General features: G+C 37.7%; 1 protein-coding gene across 2 annotated transcripts; it reads right to left on the minus strand.

The window, feature by feature from the left end:
- Nucleotides 1–5,090: 5,090 nt before the first annotated feature.
- On the minus strand, nucleotides 5,091–17,701 carry LOC135939752 (cytochrome b5 reductase 4). 2 transcript variants are annotated; one of them, XM_065484302.1, is made up of 9 exons: nucleotides 17,292–17,701; nucleotides 10,940–11,110; nucleotides 8,982–9,082; nucleotides 8,585–8,753; nucleotides 6,854–7,399; nucleotides 6,228–6,519; nucleotides 6,083–6,172; nucleotides 5,839–6,027; nucleotides 5,091–5,772 (listed from the first exon to the last, which is right to left on the minus strand). In XM_065484302.1, exons 1-9 carry the CDS (start codon nucleotides 17,446–17,448, stop codon nucleotides 5,718–5,720), a joined length of 1,770 nt encoding a protein of 589 aa, XP_065340374.1. In that variant the 5' UTR covers nucleotides 17,449–17,701; the 3' UTR covers nucleotides 5,091–5,717. The 2 variants fall into 2 exon arrangements, with proteins under 2 accessions (XP_065340374.1, XP_065340376.1); XM_065484304.1 differs by lacking the exon at nucleotides 17,292–17,701 and adding an exon at nucleotides 15,604–15,893.
- Nucleotides 17,702–17,851: the final 150 nt, after the last annotated feature.

Consider the following 17,851-nt stretch of genomic DNA (forward strand, 5'->3'; position numbering starts at 1 on the left):
GGATTGGTGAAACAATAAATAAATTAATAAATTACTGACTTTCTTCCAAATGAAATTTAAATTGCCAAATGTTTTTTTAGCTCTGTGCTGTTTTGCTTAGGATGGATAGCTAGCAATATTTTGAGAGGAATAAAATAAACAACAAGTTCTCGTACTGTTCTGGCGCAGAGCTAAATAGCCATTATTTGTAAATTTAATGAAATTGTCCGAATGTACAGTATATTTCTTTTTTCTGTTTTTATTTCGTATGTTCCCTAGGATGGCAAAAAGTAGAACAGTTAAAGAGAACATTTTTTACATTTTATCTCCTTCTAACTCGTTGCTGGTCAACGTTTGTCTGTGCATTTACGATTTATCCAGCGTTTTATGTTAAATTAAAATATCTTTGTGTATTTTTTCATTAATTTATGCGTAACATATCATTTAAGCCTAGATTTATTTTCTAAATATGAAAAAAGATTTAATGATTAGAGCCGATTCTTGGTCTCAATGCGAGATTCACGAAAATCAGCCCTCAAAGTGCAATTTTCTCATGGTTTAGCATTTTTATAATTTTCTTAGTTTATTTGAACACAGATGTTTATTGTAATATTATGTCCAATATTTTTCGTATCAAGTATAGAGTGATAAAATCAGTTGATGACTTAAAATAGCTCAGCAAACCTTTAAGAATAAGAAATTTGCTAATTATTTGATTCATTTTCATAGTATATAATAAAAATTAGCCAGTGAAATAATTTGGATAGGACTTAAAAACTCAATTTTTTTAAACTACACATGCAAAGGAAAACGATAATAACAACCCCAGAAAACGAGTTATCTCTTTTAGCAAGTAAAACCATCTAATATGTAAGAAAATAGACTCCTAGCCCGTTTAAAAATTATATAGATTCAGCCAAAAACTCTGAAACGGTTTGATAAACACTTTTTTTCTTATAAATTACTTTTTTGATTTTGACTCCTCTTGTCACCCTCGAACGGTGTGCAAATTTTGAGGTAAATTTCTCTTTTGGGGAAATCAATCATGATTTTCAATAGGGAGAATCTGGAGAATGTGCGCTCACCGCTTGAACAGCGCGCAAACTTCTAAGCCGATTTTCTCGCAAATTGAAACGGCAACGTCTTTCCTCATTTTTAGAGAGCATTTCAAGAGGTAAATAAATTATCACATTTTTTTCTCCATAACTTTACATAAAGAGACAAAACCTCGATCACCCATTTGACTGATTATAGTGTCAGCGTTTTGAAAAAAATAATTAGCTTTAATTGTGTAACAATTTTTTGAAACATAATCCCTTACACACAGGATTAAGACACTACTTTATTTTTCAAAGCTATGCAACCGCCTGCACAGAGCCGTCTTCCCGATTGCCTATATACCTCTCTCGTCTCATGCAACGCGGCTGTGTGTCAGTCATTTTCCTGCAATCAGGCGGCGTCGTGCCTGCCTGCCTGCGGACTCGTTTTCTTTCCGATAAGCCGCGGATTTTTGCCTAACGAGGGTGCTCTAATTCTCTCCAGCAGAGTTGGCTCGCCTTCTTCTTCATCTTCCAGCAGCAGGCGACGCTTCTTTTCAACGCGGCTGGCGAAAAAAGGCTGCATACATATTGCTGCACCACTCGTGTGTTTGATTAATAGAGCTGCTTGATGTGAACTGACGTGGCTGCGCATTCTAATTAGAGTTGCCTCTCGAAAAGTGGAGCAAACTATATTAACCTAACTCGCTAACTAAGTTAGGATTTGATTAGTTCAGACACACTTCCTCGTGTGCAGCCGAGTCGCGTGCCCTAGTTTGTAATTCAAACTTCGTTAACCTTCAAAGGTGCGCTTTATGAATAGAAGCAATGAAGAGATGCGCCGCGTTTAATTGACCGTATAACAAGCTGTGCAAGGAAGATAAGATCCTAATTTCATTAAAAAAATATCCATGCATAGACTTGGGATTTAAACCAATTTTTCGGAGGAAATCGACATTTTAGATTAATATATGGTTTATAAATGGAGAATTGTATTCATCACTCTTATATCGATACTTATTTTAATAAAATTCTTAGAACAAAAAAATGGTTAAATTAGTCGTAAAACTTTTGAAATGGAAAGAGAGATAATGTTAGTTTCATAACTCTAACTCAGAACCAAAAGATGTTAAGAGTTTGTCTTAAAGAGAGGAAGTAATTACTCTAGTTTCATTTCAGGATAACATTGAGAGTGGTAAAATACACGAGACAAAGTCAATGTTTGACAGCTATTATGTTGATTCGCAAGGTTTTTCCTACAAAATAAATATTTTTTATTGCTCAAGTAAGTTGAAAACTAAATCAATTCAGCCTTAGAAATTTGTTATTTCAAAAATTACTTTTAAAAATAAATAAAATTGCATTTTTGGCCAGTTAAATTCTGACAAAATCAATTAACTTGAACAAAAAACTAATCAAATGGCCAAAATAATCGAAAATAAGATTTAAATTCTGAAACTTGAAAAGCTTATAAAGTTATTGGATTGGATGTCTAGCATAGCCCGCAAAATAAATTTTGCAAAATTGCAAAGAATCGTAAAAATCTTCCTATAAGTCTACGAGAACGCATTATTTAAATCGGGAAAACCTGCTCAAGACCAACTATTTTTATGTGTAAATTATGAAGTCAATTTTATGAATCACGAATAAGTTGTAATCTTTACAGAGAGCTAAGATAAAACCACTTGCGAACATTGAAGCGTTTTTATTTCGCAGGGCCTTAAAATCATATCCACTCAGCACAATCAGATAATCGGGCTGATTACATTCCAACCAAATTTATTATCTCTGCGTAGATAAAATCCATAATATCAATATCTTTAAAAGGTAAAGAGCAAATCTTATGATCTGATATTATCTTTTTTAGGTCAAGGCTTAAATTGAAAGCGCGTCAGACATTTAACGTCTGCACAAAGCTAATCTGTGAAATTGGCTCTTCGCGAAAGACACTCTATTGCACTGCTTGACTGCGAACAATAACTTAACAGCCAAGGCCGTGTAAATATTTGAATGGCATTTTTTTCAAAGTTTATCTTTCCACTTCGTTTGCTGAGAGTACCTTCCTTGTTTACGGAGTGCGCTCGCGATAAAAATGCAAACCGACGGGGAAACAGAATATTGTGCTTAATTGGTCGTTCAATGCTTTCCACACCGCGCGAGGTGATAGGTGAAAACGTTCGTTCTGACATTTACGAGCTTTGCGGGAATGAATTTTGCAGTATTCACAGCAGTGGGCAGTAGCTCGAATAATGGTCCAACGAATCAAACGCCAATTTGACCCGCCGAGCACACAGCATGAAATATTAATGCCATGCTCGCACCCCGTTTCAATCGCCTCGCGAATTCATGCAAAATTGCACACGGAATTCACACTTTGAATCCAGAATTTCTAAACAAATGCATCATCCATTGTTCAAGATAAAAAACCACACCTTAAGTGAGCCCAGGAAAGATTAAAATTTGAATTTAATAAATTTAAATTATAAAATGATAGTTAAATTTAATTTTGAAATCTAGAATTTTAAACTATAATGTTTGACTTAGTGCTAGGAAATGCCTTTCAGTTTATTGTGACTGATTGAGAATTTAGCTTTAAATTGGGATAGATTTTATTTTGGACCCACTTAAAAAATGAAATAATGGCTTTTAACAGATTTATATTTTTATAAAATATTTTTTTTCAATTTTTATGAAGTTTAGGAACTCAAGTCTCTTCCTTTGCTTAGTTTTTTGTTTTTTGTCACTCCTGGACTCTTTTAGAGTTTTGGTTCTTAGCCAGAAATATGTTTGTTTTCTTAAAAAAAAATTATTTTGAAACTTAAAATCTATATTAAAGTTTACTAAATTGATGAGCTTATCAAGATGAAGCTCTATTTTTATATAAAAAAAAACAGATGATAATGTAATTTAATAAAAACGCAGTTAAAAAAAGAAAAATCTATGATTGGAATTCTTGGACGCTAACAGATGAAGAGATGAATCTTCTCAATATTTCACGGATGAATAAAGCCAACTTTTCTGCCTGACCTGTGCCACAAAAGGTTTTTTCCAGCTGCACGCTCCACCGGGCGAGCACGTGAAAATTATTTAGTGTCAAGGAAGAAATTTATTCGAGCCGGGAGGCGCGAAGCAACTGACCGGTGCAGTGCGAGAGCCGCCGCGTAATTGGGTACGGCAGGACGTCGCCCCGCTTCGAATTAATGGCCTGTTTTGGGCACTGCTCGTTTGCATTCCCCGTGAGACTGGCTAAAGAGGGCCAAAAAAGCTTCCGCAGCAGTTTGCTTACAGCGTTTTTCGTCCGGCCCGCGGGGAATCTTTTGGGAAGCGCTTACATAATTTCCAGCTGATAAATTGATAACTTTTTCTGCCAAAACGGGGACGCCGATTAATTATTAATTATTATTCAGCCATGTCCTGTCATTTGCATACGCGGTCGTTAGCTTTAATTGCTGCGATCTCTCTGGCGTCGTTTGTGTTTCCGTTTTGCGGTGTCTGATGTAATTGCAGGTCGGCCGAATCGGGTTATGCAACCGTCGCATCAAGCCTCTCGCGCGGGTTGCCGAACCAACGAAACGTTGCTCAAGATAGTCGCAGAGAGTGCAGCACCAAACAATCGACCCGTATTCTTACAATGCATGTATTGTGCTGGAAAACTCATGAATTTGAGCTTTCAATTTGGGTGCTATTTGGTTCATGGATTAAAAATAAAAACAATTAAATTTACCAAATAGTCACCGACAAGACAAAGCCTCGGTCTGATTAAAACAAAAGGTTATTTTAAAAATCTGCGCGGATTAACTCAGGAGGGGCAGATACTGGTGTAATTTTGAGAAGAAAAATATTTCACTAATAATTGCTATCCATCCTGAGTAAATCTACGCAGAGCTGAGCAATTTACAATCAATGAAGTTAATTTCATACTTCTCATAGCATAAAATTACATGCTGTTGTATTTCTTTTTTTATTTTTCAAACATATTTAATAAAAAATAAAAATAAAGTAGTTTGGGTTGAATGCGCCACGTTTTTGAGCAAAAAAATATGTTGAAATATTCTAAATAAAAAATAATCAGCATTTAGGTATTCAGGAATATCTTATTCATGTTTATTTTGAAAATACTCAGCGCGGTTTCATATCATTACAATAAGACATTTATCACAATTCATGGCTTCACTTCTCCAACAACACCATTGAGTTAGTACACCAGGTTTTGATGATAAAAAATAACAATAACATGAACTTGTGCTATACCACTAGACGCCAGAGAATCGGAAATGAATAAGCCACTGCAGCGCACTATCAGACAAACGATGACACGTCTAGCTAAACATTAACATTTGGTGCGTCGACACTGACCTCTCATTCTACAGACAATTCGGAAGGTGCACTCGTGGTTTTGTATTTTGTTCCATGATATATAATTCTAGTCTTTCGTGGTACATCAACCATCAAACAACAGACCCGGATAAGAAAATCAGTCGGAAGGTTTATTGTAAAGCTACATAAAAACAAGTAATGTGTTTTCTGCACGAAAGATGAGAAAATTGTCTATAATGGAGCTGAGGTTTGTGCTATATCGTTGTTTGAGAGTATTCATAAAATACTTGTAAACAATCACATCAATGCAGGTTGTCGATAAGTTGGTCTCTGACGGTAGGCTACTGGTGGCTTTGATGCAGTCAGTCTCTGGTTTTGAGCTCTTCAGCCGAGGAAACAGTGGTACTGACTTTTAGGCACCTTCATTTCATCCAAGAGCCTGAAATAAGACATTTACAATGTTAAAAATTGAGCTTTACTTCCATTATATCCGCCGCATCTTTACCTTTTTGTCGTTTCAGTAAAAGGTGTGGGGCCGCACACGCAAAAGAAGGTTGGTTCTTGTTTTAAAGCATCACTAACGCTGAGGCCCTCCTTTTCAATCAGAAGTGACTCGATAATATCTGTTCTGATCCGCCCTCTTGTTCCAGACCAGTCGTCACTTGCCTCGGAAAGGATGTGTTGCACATGAAACCTAAAAACAGTACAACATGATGCCTACAATTTTTCAGCCTACAATTTTAATTTACCTCTCGTCCTCCTGAGATAAAGAACTGAACTGTTCTTTCCATAAAATGTCCTTTTCTGTTTTATTGAAGAAGGCCAGCTTCACCAATTTACTGCAAATTAGCAGCTAATTAGTTTTCAAATATTAAAATTCAAGAATTAACCTACCAATACTTTCTGCTGTCTGCCAAGACATGCAAAATTACCCTGACCATCGGGGTTATGCCAGTGCCAGCAGCAATCAGACAGAGTCTGCTGGCGTCTGACAAACATCGCGCGTCAAAATTTCCTACAGGTCGGCTGACTTCGAAACCCTTCTGCTCGACTTCCAGGTTGCAAAGAGCGGAACTCAGGGCTCCGTCTGGATATGATTTGACCATGAGGTAAATTGAGTCGCAGTCGTACGAGTAGGACTTGAGGGAAGGCACAATTGGGGTGTAACTTCTTGCAACTATCACACCTGCAAACACGATTCAATTTCTTGGTTAATTCAGTAAGAAGAAAAATCATTGAATATAAATTAAATGAAAACATAAATGCCATCCAAACACGATCTGGCTCAATTTTATGTATAAATTTATCAGAAAAATCATTAATAAATTCTAAATTTAAATGAAGATATATGATGTATGATTGGGATTTTAAGACCGTTTTATCTATTTATCAATTTCAAATTTTTTTAGCGAGGAAAAATTATTTCTGGATTTCTTTTCTTCTGATTAGGCTTGAGCTGCTGTTCAGTTCAAGATAACCATTTTCTACTTTAATACCAACAAATTAAAACATGAGAATACCTTGAATATTCTTTTGCACTCTGAAATGATGTCCAACAGGCACAGTGAAACACACCCTGGTCGAAAACTTGAATTGCAGCACTTTACTGTTGTGGTTAACTTGAGTTTCCTCCACCAGATGCACAGGCCAGAACTCGCTCTCGGCTTGCACATCTTGCGAAATGACTCCGTGCGCTTCGTCAGGAACGCCAAACGTCTTCCAAATGACGTCGGTCGCCTTCTTGAACGTGACCTCGACCTTGCCTGAATCAGGATGCACCCTGACCGCGGTGCAAGGCCACGTGACAGGCGCACTCAGCTCCAGACGCGCCTCGTAGGTCAAACCGGGCTCGCCGCCCACGTTGCAGACCAGGATGGACACTTTGGTGCCCCCGTCGTCCAGGGTGACCCTGACCCACGGCGGAAGCTTCCCTGGAATTCGAGACACCTGACGGGCGTAGAGGACAAGTGTGACCGCGCCCAGCTGTTGGAACCAATCTAGCCGAGGGTTGCTTGGCTTTGGCGCCACTGCTGATGATAGACTTGGAGTGCCAGAAGGATTGTACTCTGCAAAATTATTTTTTTTATTAGGTTGGAAGCAAATTCGCTTTGTTAGCAAGTCATGCTTTGATTAAAAATTATATTTTGTGTGAGGTAAAGGGTTGTAAATCCTCGTTAATAGAAAAAACTGATATTTTTATTTTTTTTTATTATTTGGGGGATTTTAGAAGCATTAAAGTTCATAATGAAATCGGACAGGAAATCCAGCCAAAATTGAAGACGAATGTTTAAAAAATGGCTGTTATTTTAGATATGGTGTTTCTTAGGCAAAATAATTTTAGCCTGTTTATAAGTAGAGATGGTTTCTTTAGAACACAATTTTTTAAAAGTTAAAGAGGATTTTAAAGAATTTATTATTGTTTTGATAATGCAGTTAAAAATATTATAATATTTGATTTTTACGCAATAGAGTCACGTTTACTTTTAAACCAACATTTTGAAAAAAGTCTATAAAGTGACATGTGAAGAGTTTTTGTCATAGAAATTAAAATTGCTCATTAACTTCTTTTTGTAAGTTATAAAGTAAAAATATCAAAATATAGGTCAACAATTTCTTTGTACCAGAAAAAATATTGTGAGTAAGAAAATATGTCAAAAATATATTTTTATGCTCATCAAAATCCACCTGAATATTAAGATGATTGCATTGCCCGAAAATTGAATGGATTTTTGGCGGATTTCAGACTGTTGTAAGACGGTTTGGACAATTTTTAAGGCTTAAAATGGTTTTAGATATGATTCAACTGGCTTAAAGTAATATTGTTCGTGCTCATTTGATGGTTCTTTCACAATTGGAAACTCAGAAAAATTTTTCCACCATCTCAAATTCACAGCCCTAGTTTTTAGATTGCAATGTACTATGAGCTAAATCCGGAAAATAAAACATTAAAATTAAAAAAAATCTATATATCTTGCGTTTCCTCCGCATGAAACAGGTGAGTTTAAAATTACGGTAAAAACTATAAGGAAAATGCAACCCTGTTAAAAAACCCTGATTGTAAACGAAATTTTGGCCATGGAACACTAAATCTTGAAACCGTCATAAAGATTACACAATTTAATATTTTGATGTTGTTGGCGTGACAGTTCCTTCTCAAATGAAATTAAACTCACGCATTAATTATCTCCTTTTAAACGTTTTTATCAATTAATTATGCTTGGTGATTAAATAAATTTGCAATAAAATATTACCTATTGCTTTGGCAGACGGAGGAGGCATTTCAGCCTTTTCCCCTTTCTTGCCGAACAAAAGTTGAGTGAGGGGCTGCATGGGTTTGCTGGCTGAAAACAAGAGTCCTCCGCGCAAAGGGCCGACCATGCACTTTTGCAGGATGGATTCGTAGTTCACCCAGGCGTGAACCTGCGGATATTGATCAGTTCCATCAATGCAACACTCGCAGAAAGGATGAAAAGAGCGAGTTGGTTCACGTGCCCAATGTTGGATTCAAAGAGTGCAGGGCACAAAAGCACCGGAGGTGTCTATTGAGGGTGGGCGTGTGGGCGCGCACGGGACGGGAAGCTACATTAGTGGAGCGCGCACATTATTAAGGCGAGCTCGAGAACGGCGGCGCAAAGTTTCCGACCCTACCTGATTAAAGAGACTAGTGGCGTCTTTGCCGACGCCTCTCATTAGTTCCTCCACGCCTCCGGGATGGAAATCCATGTAGTGTGTCACATTGTACACGCGACCTGCGAAGCGAAAATGAACTCACTGAGGGGGTGCATTAAATATATGTTCGTGCCGGGAGGAAAATCAATCGCGTCAGTGTGCTGACAGGTGCGAGAAAGGAAATTTCGCTCCAGACGTGTTTGGTTCTGCACAAATTGACGTTAATCAATTGCTTGAAAAGGAAAAGGAATGGAGGTAGCGATAAGCGCGGAACCGAATGTAAGCCCACTGATGGAGAAAATCTAAAAAGATAAATCGCAAAAGAAGCAGTGTAACAAATATTTGTCAGAAATGTTACCATTTAGAGGGCTTTCAGAACTCCACGTGGTGAAAATCTGACAAGGAAACTCTTAGGTTTCTACCCATTAGTGTTTGGCGAAACTATTGATTTCGTGTAGCCTCTTCTGATGTAAGCAACGTATAGTAGTGGAAATTTTTCGATTCGACAATGTTAGCGATTTTTGAAGATTTTAATTATATAGTCCAACATTTTAAAATTGACCTAAAATACAGTTCCTGCTCTTGATTTTGCAGAAATTTTTATTGCAGACATATTTCAATGATACAAATCGATTGGTGGGTAAATTATGACGTTCCAGAAATTCACTATTTTTACATGTAGACTCAAACTTTCTTGGATCATTTTTATATCTGGAGAAAATTTCTTCATTAAAATTAATAAAAAAAATAAGAACATTAAAATTGTATTAAAAAATTTCTTTTTACAGTGATAAAAATGAAGCTACATGACCTGGAAAGTAAGATTACAAATGTTTAAAACATTATCTTAAACCGATAATGAGTAATATTCTGATTTACCAGCGAAAGTCTACAATCTAGGGACTTTTCCGGAAAGTAAAAATGACCCATTGATCGATTTGTCTTGTTGGGTAGAGGCTTTCTTTAAAATATCATCGCAGTTGAGTGAAAAATGGCTTCAAAACTCAATTTGGAATCATTTCCCATAACTCGCAAAGCCCGTGTAATAAAAAATGGTTTTTGAGAAAATAATCAAAATGGTCCGTCTAGTTTTAGTTAATTTCGTTAAACTCTTCCTTTTAAAAGATTTAATACAATTAAGAAACTATGGTATGTCTAATTTGTTCAAAATATCCAAAATCCAAAGGAAAAATAAATTTAATTAGACCATCCATCTTAAGCTAATTTCTTTAGAATTATCCCATAAAAAGATTGCTTACGAATTTTTTATATCATCCAAGATAGTTTAATTAATATTGCAACAAGTTGGTAAAGAAAGACTAAAATTATTTCCTGCACGGTTGGAATTAGTAAGAAACTCTTGAATTCTCAAATTTTGAAATTTATAGCTAAGCTTTCTGACTTAAATGAGATATGTTAAGAAGTAGTCGTCCTTTGCATCGCGAAATTAGTTGGTGCAGATAATTACCACCTCATTCAAGACCAAATATCATAAACAATACTCGCAAAAGCTCAAAATGTTTTTGAGAGCCAGAGCTTTGAGAGAAAGTCAAGCGGAATAATTGGATTCTAACTTTTCCTTTCAAGCAACGACGTCCAAAATGAGATGTAAAACTTGTTTGCGGCTCGAGCCGCAAATCTAATTGCAGAAGAGCTGAGGGTGCAGAAAACAACAATAATTCCATTTCCAGGAACGAGATTATGGCCGGAAAAAGCACTCGGTGCAAGAAATGGCGTTAACACAATTAGTGGCTGCTTTTTTTCGGGGACGAGAGGGCCGTAAAAGCCGGTTAATCAACCGTGCTGGCTAATTGAGCGCAAACAGAGTTTTATAGCGCGTCCAGAGTCACTTCCTTCAATATTTGCAGAGGCGAGTGTAACTGCCGGCGGATCGATGCGAGCAAAGGGCCTTTAAAGGTGCACTTTCGACGACTCACCCTTGACGGCCAGCCACGCGTCGTCCTGCCGGTTGTGCTTGGCCAGCTCGGACGCAGGTACGTCGCGCGGCACGCCACCCACGCCGGTCAGGTCCTTGCCCGAGTTGCCCAGCCGGATCCAGTCCATGAGCGAGTGGCCGGGACGAAGGGCCACCTTGTTGCGCGGATTGCCTGAAACACAGGATCACAACAGTTGCGATTATTCTGCCAAGAGTATCGATTGTGCAAGAATATAGTCCGCTGTCAGCAGGTGATTTATTAATGCTCTGTGTATACATATTTTTTATCCGCACAAAGGCAAGAGTAAATTGGAAAAGTTGGGAATCGATATTCCCCAGGCAACACTTCAGAGAAACTAAAAATACGTATGCTTCTTTGTAGGAAAAATCTTTTCAAGGCTGTGGAAGCCAGATGTGCTTAAAATAGAAACTATAGTTAATGAAAGTCTTGATCAATAAACTCTCGTCCGAACTTTAAGTAAACGGTTTAAATGGTTTCTGTTGATTCCGACTGCTCCTTATTTCAACAAGCTTGAAGGGAACTGAACTTAAAAATACACATCTCTAATTAGACCACTGTTCCATCTACAATGTCACTTAGGAGAAAATTGTTTTACCTAAATAATCCAATTTTTTACGTAACACAAAATAGTTAAATATCACTAAAAATCTTAAATACATTTTTCGTATGAATATAAATAGTCTCTATAATTCTTATTTCCTACAAAATAATTATGAAAGTATTTTATCGTGTTCAGATTATCTTCTTACGCCCTGGAGGACATTATTTTAAGTTCATAAATAAATCAACCATCTAATGGAGACCAAAAATATTCAGTTAAAAATTTTTTACTATTATTTCTCTATATTGGATAGGAAACAAAAATCAAATAATTTGTTCATTGAGAAACCAATTACATTCCTCATGTAACCGATTTTAATCTGCATTCAGCAGTATACTATTTACTGGCGACAACAAATAACAAAAACACAGACAAAAGCCGAAAATATCGATTTTGGTGGTGGCGATCCGAGTGGTTAACAGGGTCAGACAGCTCTCCACCAGCAGCATTAATCAAACTAATTCTGCTCGCCGTTCACGTACAGCGCGTGCCATGGAGTATAATTGCATTAGCCGGGGAAATTAATGGTGCAGGTGCGATTAAAACAAACAGCTAAGCGAGCAGCTAGCTATTCGTCATGGGTCCCGGAGCAACACCGCGCGCAGCTTCCAATTAGTTAATGAGTCGGGGGCCGCCCACTCGAACCCACCCCCAGAGATGGGGTCAAATGGGCATCGATTTTCAGTTCGAAGGCGACTAGCGGTGATTTGTCTTCTACTCGAGAATCCTGCTCCTACCATGCTCTCCTCTGATAAAAGGGTTATCGTATTTCTTGGCACGTAAGATCCATTATCGACGGACACGCTCGATTTGGCGAGAGTAAGCGTTTCACAAGCTATGAGCAGGAAAAAAATTTTGTTTCGTATTGGCATCACCGATCAACGATCACATACCTTAATTTCATAGTCATATCTTGACATGTTTTTATTTTATTTTTAATAAGAGAAGGATTGACCAAATTTACGAATAGTTAGTTAACATAATTTTAGACTTTTTGGAGAAATAATTTAGGGTGAACAGATCGTCCTGGTAGCGGAAAATCGTTCAACAACCAAACGCGAATTTCCTTGCTGCAAGAAAAGGGAAACAATAAATTCGGCAATGAAAATTTGGGTGTTTGTTGAGCGATGCGCAATTTTAACACAAACAGGACGAGATACTTACTTACTTCATCTTTTTGTATTGACTTATTTATTACAAAATATGACAATAAGAACATTCCAATTTACAAACTAGAAACTGTGGAGCATAAAATTAAAAAAAAATGATAGAAATAAGGAGAACTAGTTTTATTACGAATAATTCAAACGCTTTTCCAGCCATCTCGAATTCAGCTAAAGAAAATTTCCCTGACTATGTTAAGGAACTAAAAACTTTTCGGTAGAGTCTTTCAACTGCACCAATTAATTTGCATTTTCCACGCGGCTTAGCAAAAAAATAACACTGCAAGTAAAAGCGGAAATTGCCACGAACAAGCATTGCCAAGTTGGTTATTCGAGTAGTCATGGCTGCAGCCTAGCTCGTTCGCTCTCGAGCGATCGGTCGGTCGGGTTTTGCTTTACAGCGGGAGGATAACCAATAACCACGCCAGCCGGAAGGAAAGGAAGACCAGGAAACAATTTAACTTTATCGCCGAGCGCTAAAACTTAGCAGATTCACTCCAATAGAGTTAACCGCGGCCGGTATTCATCGTCTTCGTCAGCGCAAAAAGCAATCTCAAGAGTAGTTGCAAAAATATTTCAGCTCTTCTTCGAACGCAATTTAACGTTCTTGGTGAGGCGAAAACTACTTAAAAAGCCTCTTTCTAAAGTTGAAATGTAATTTCACGCTTCGCCAATACAGAAGCGCATTATTTGTTTCCTAACTTTTGAAATTTGAGAAATTGCAGTGGTGGAGTGGTTACGGTCAGCTCCAAATATATTACCATTAGATGACTGGGGGGACATAAAGCTCGGCGGCGATAGGAAAGAGCAGTAAACGCAAGGGAATCTAGGAGTTTCGACAACGCCCCAAGGAGTCGTAACTAAAATAGACTGGGCAAAAAGCAATTAAATACGCTCCATATTGCATGGTGTAATCAAAAAACGAATTAAAACTTTTGACGCTGTAGCAATTCCAGATAGAATTCCCCTGTTACGTCTGCCAAGGATAGAATTCACAGGAGTGTTACTTTTTTTATTTTTCCCTGATTTTCAAATACAATAGACCTGCATATTAGTGTAAAAAGGTGCAGAAATTAAAAAAAAATAGCGACAGTGTAATTTTCACGGATTCAAAAAAAATTGGGATCTATTTATGTAAATCACATCTAAATCGTTATCCTATTCTAACCCCTTGAGGGAATTAAATATTTGAAGATGAAATTTTAGCGATCGAGATCAACCATTAAAGGTTACCATTTTCATAAGAACACCCTATGGTGGCTCAGTTGATAATTTCCGAGAAAAAGAGAAGGTTTTGCAAAATACAATTTGGAAAGTTAAATTGTATTTAAAACTGATATAAAAATTTAGATGGAATGTGTTCAAACTTCAATGATATTTGAGCCTGGAAATAGTTTCTGGAGGATAGAAATAAATAGATTCAATTTTTAGGCCAGATCGCCTCCTCAGCACTCCTGGAAATAGAGAGGAATCGTGAGTGCGGCAAAACTGACCTAATTTCGCTGCCAAATATGTCCACTGCTCAAAATAAAAAGTTCCCAGTCTCTCAACAGCATAAATTGAATCGTGAAAACATCATTTTTTTATGAAATTTCGTGGCAATGGAATGCTCCGTGTCCGAGCGTTTAATCACATCTTAATTTTAATTGCCTAAATTTGACGCTTTAAAAGCTCCGCACTAAATGAAATAAATGAAAATTATAAACGACTTGGCCAGTAGAGTTTTTGGTTAACCAGAAGATTTCAGGAAGGAAAACATTTAAACTATAGGTTATAAACGGTTTTTGGGTGTTTCCAGAAGAGATTTGATAAAGCCTTTGTTGTTAACTCTCTTTTGAGTTTTTTTTATGTTATTGAAAACAACATAATATATTAAGGTGTCGTAATTACTAGGTTTTAGGGAAAAATTGAGGTACCTTTCCCGGAAAATCGGGGTAAAATCTGGAAATAATGGGCCTACTGGATTTCACCAAATCATGAAAATCACTAGTTAAAAAAGCTAGAACCACAAACAATACGCAAAATGATGTCTAATTAGACAGCCAACAAAATTTATGTTTTTTGCAAACCAAATGAAAATTTCAAATTCGAGTAGTTTTTAGGTTATTTTACTATTAATTTTAATCTCGAAAAAGGTCCCGAGATTGCGGATTGCGAGATACAGAGGGTCATAGGTCGAAAAAGGGTAACTTTGAGTTCTGAGTTCAGGTGATTTTTATTATTTAGATCTTTAATCTAACGAATGAAAGCTTAATTAAACAATAAAAGTGTACAACAGAAAGATAAATACTATATGGATATCACCGTCCACTGCTAATTTTAGCTTTGAGATAGGGTTCAGTTCTTCGTATCACAATCGAGTAAATAGAAGATAATTATTGCATTATTGGTTTATCACAGAATTTTCCTTTCCAGTCCTCACCCGCGCAAAAGTGATAGGTCTTTTAAACACATTAAATAGTTAAACCCGTGACAAGCGTGCCTCTTGAACATATGACTGTCAGCAAAAAAGGCTCCCTCGCAATTTTGGTTGCGAAAAACTCTGGGTCAATCTATTTAATCTAACGAGGCTCGTTTTGAAATTCAGCGATGTATTGATGTTTATAACTTCAAAACGAAAAATACAGCTTTGACATTTAACCTTCATGCAATGCCCATATTGAATTTCCCGACCACCTTTGTGACCTTTCCGTTAGAGGCTATAGCTTTCTCCTAACAGCCCTTTCCCAATCGTCAATTTTCTAGAAAACGAGCTGCAGCCCCGAGGGGACATCGATTTCGAAGAGAAGAAAGAGCACTCAAGAAAGCACTTTGCCAAATCAGACACGCGATGAAGAGCAACAAACTGCGGCGGCAGCGCACCGGTGCGGAAGCCATACCTGACGGAGCGGTGGCGGACGGCGCCGAGTCATCCGGGTGTTGTTGTTGTTGTTGGCGGCGTCGGCCGAGGCAGCAGCAGTTGCACCAGGGCATCAGGGCTCAGGGTGCCGCCCCCTCGGCCGGTGCAGCTCTCGCGGCTCTCGTGCTGCGGGGGTGAATCGATGGGGGGCGGGTGGCGCGGCTCGCGTCAGGGTGCGTGCTCGCTGGGCTGCCCGTCCGTCGGGCGAGTGTGCGGATGGCAGCGAGCGTGCTTGACCCGACCGCGATCGCCACCCCTGCGCTCGAGAGCCACCCGAGAGGGTGGGTGGGTGGTGCCGCCGCCGCCGCCCCTGCTGCCACCTCGACAGAGCGCCGGGAAGCAGGCCGTGCGCTAATGCGCTTAGGGCCGAGTGCCCGAGCGGAAAGGGTGCGCGCCGAGCGTGGGCAATACGCTTGGGCTTTGTGGTCCGACTCGTTCCCAACGGTCTGGAAAATGACATACGACCGATGCCCACACCAGATTATAGGCGCAGAGCATGTGAGAAATGACAAAGCGTGCCTGCAGCGACGGCGATAGAATTTAATCCTTTCACGGCGAATTTCGTTCATTGCAAAAAGGGGAAGAATTTTTACTCTTGACCTATTTTGGATTACTTATTTGTAATTTTATATACATACTTAAAATGAATAAAATATGTTTAAAAAAATACTCAGGTTAAGCGATAAATTTAATTAGTCATAAGAATGTATCTGGTTTTTTTAAAAACAGCTGAAAGTGAGGCAGACTCTAAAAATTAACTAGACATACGTAAAAAAGGGAAGCTCTAAAACCCTGTTTCCCCTTCACAAAAATCTTGTTTTAAAATTTTTTAAAGTGGATCAATGCATGACGACAATAGAAAATTATTTGAATTGTTGCATGCAATATATAAACAGTTTGATCGATAGAAAAATTTGATCTATAATTTGCAATAAAATAAAAAAGGACCATGCAACAGTAAAAATTCAAATTTTCTCCAAAATTTTCAGTGCTTGACCTGCTTGATCTATTCAACAATGAATGACACTTTTTGGGGAAACATTTTGTTTTGAAATAAAATCAGATTTCAAGTAGGGAGACAGTCCTCACCATTTGAAAAGCGTGCTAACTTTGTACCCACTTTTCTCAAAAAAAAAAATATAGTCCTACTTGGGTCAGTTTTGGTTTCAACTGAATCCTAAAGGAATATTTAATGCATTGGAAACAAAGATTTTCCAAGGTTTTCCCTCCTCTTTAATTTATTATTACATGAAGTTTTAAGCAATAATTATTATTTCATATTTGGTAGTGCAAAATCCTGATTAATAACTCGCAAAAAATATTATTGGATTTGCGGAAGTCATATTTTTGTAAATTAGATACAGGGTTACAAACTAAACGACAAAATCAATTCGGAATTCGGACAGGCTGCTTAAATCAATATATTTTTTTTTACTAAATTTCATGAAATTCGAGTGATCCAGTCATTTAATCACTTTATTTCTCTTACAAAGCGTAGAAGTAAAACTGCAACACAAAGAGCAAATAATAATTCAATTGAAGGCCATGCATTTTTGGCTTTCATCCATTTTCCTCCCAAAGTTATGAGCAGCGCAAGAGCACGTTGACAAAATTCCAAAACATTTTTATTTATGATACATCCTAATTTAAATTGATTTATCTTCTCACCTGTGGCTGATCCAACATTTTCGGTGGAGAGAAGTTTTTTCGGAACAGCCGAAAGAGTATTCGGCTTGCGTGATTGTGTTTTTTCATCTTGCGATTTCGGAGCTGGTCGTTCAGGGCAAAGACTTGCAGAAACATTCAGCGTATTAGGCTCACACATCTTGCCGTGCAATCAAAGTATCTATGTAGTTGAATCCACAGTATGCACAATGTTTAACCTTGCACAACAAACTATTATGAAGAAAATGTTCCGGATTTCACTGTGTTGACAACATCTGTCAAACTGCCAAGTCTTAATTAGTGAGTTTTTCAAAACAGTTTACGATGACGAACAAGCAATTAAGGTTCAATAATTCGTGAAATCACTCAAATTCTCTTCGTTCGTTTGAGATGATAGACTGAAAGGACATAAATACACAGTTTACTTGGCACGAAAACTATGAAAAAGCATGGACTTCACACTCTTAGACACTGCCTGCAACACCTGTTTGAAGTAAACAAAAATACAGGTGTACCAACAAGCAAAAAATGTTTGTCTTGCGTAAAATTCAGAAAAAATGATA

The sequence above is a fragment of the Cloeon dipterum genome, chromosome 3, assembly GCF_949628265.1.
Source record: "Cloeon dipterum chromosome 3, ieCloDipt1.1, whole genome shotgun sequence".
Classification (NCBI taxonomy): Eukaryota; Metazoa; Arthropoda; class Insecta; order Ephemeroptera; family Baetidae; genus Cloeon; species Cloeon dipterum.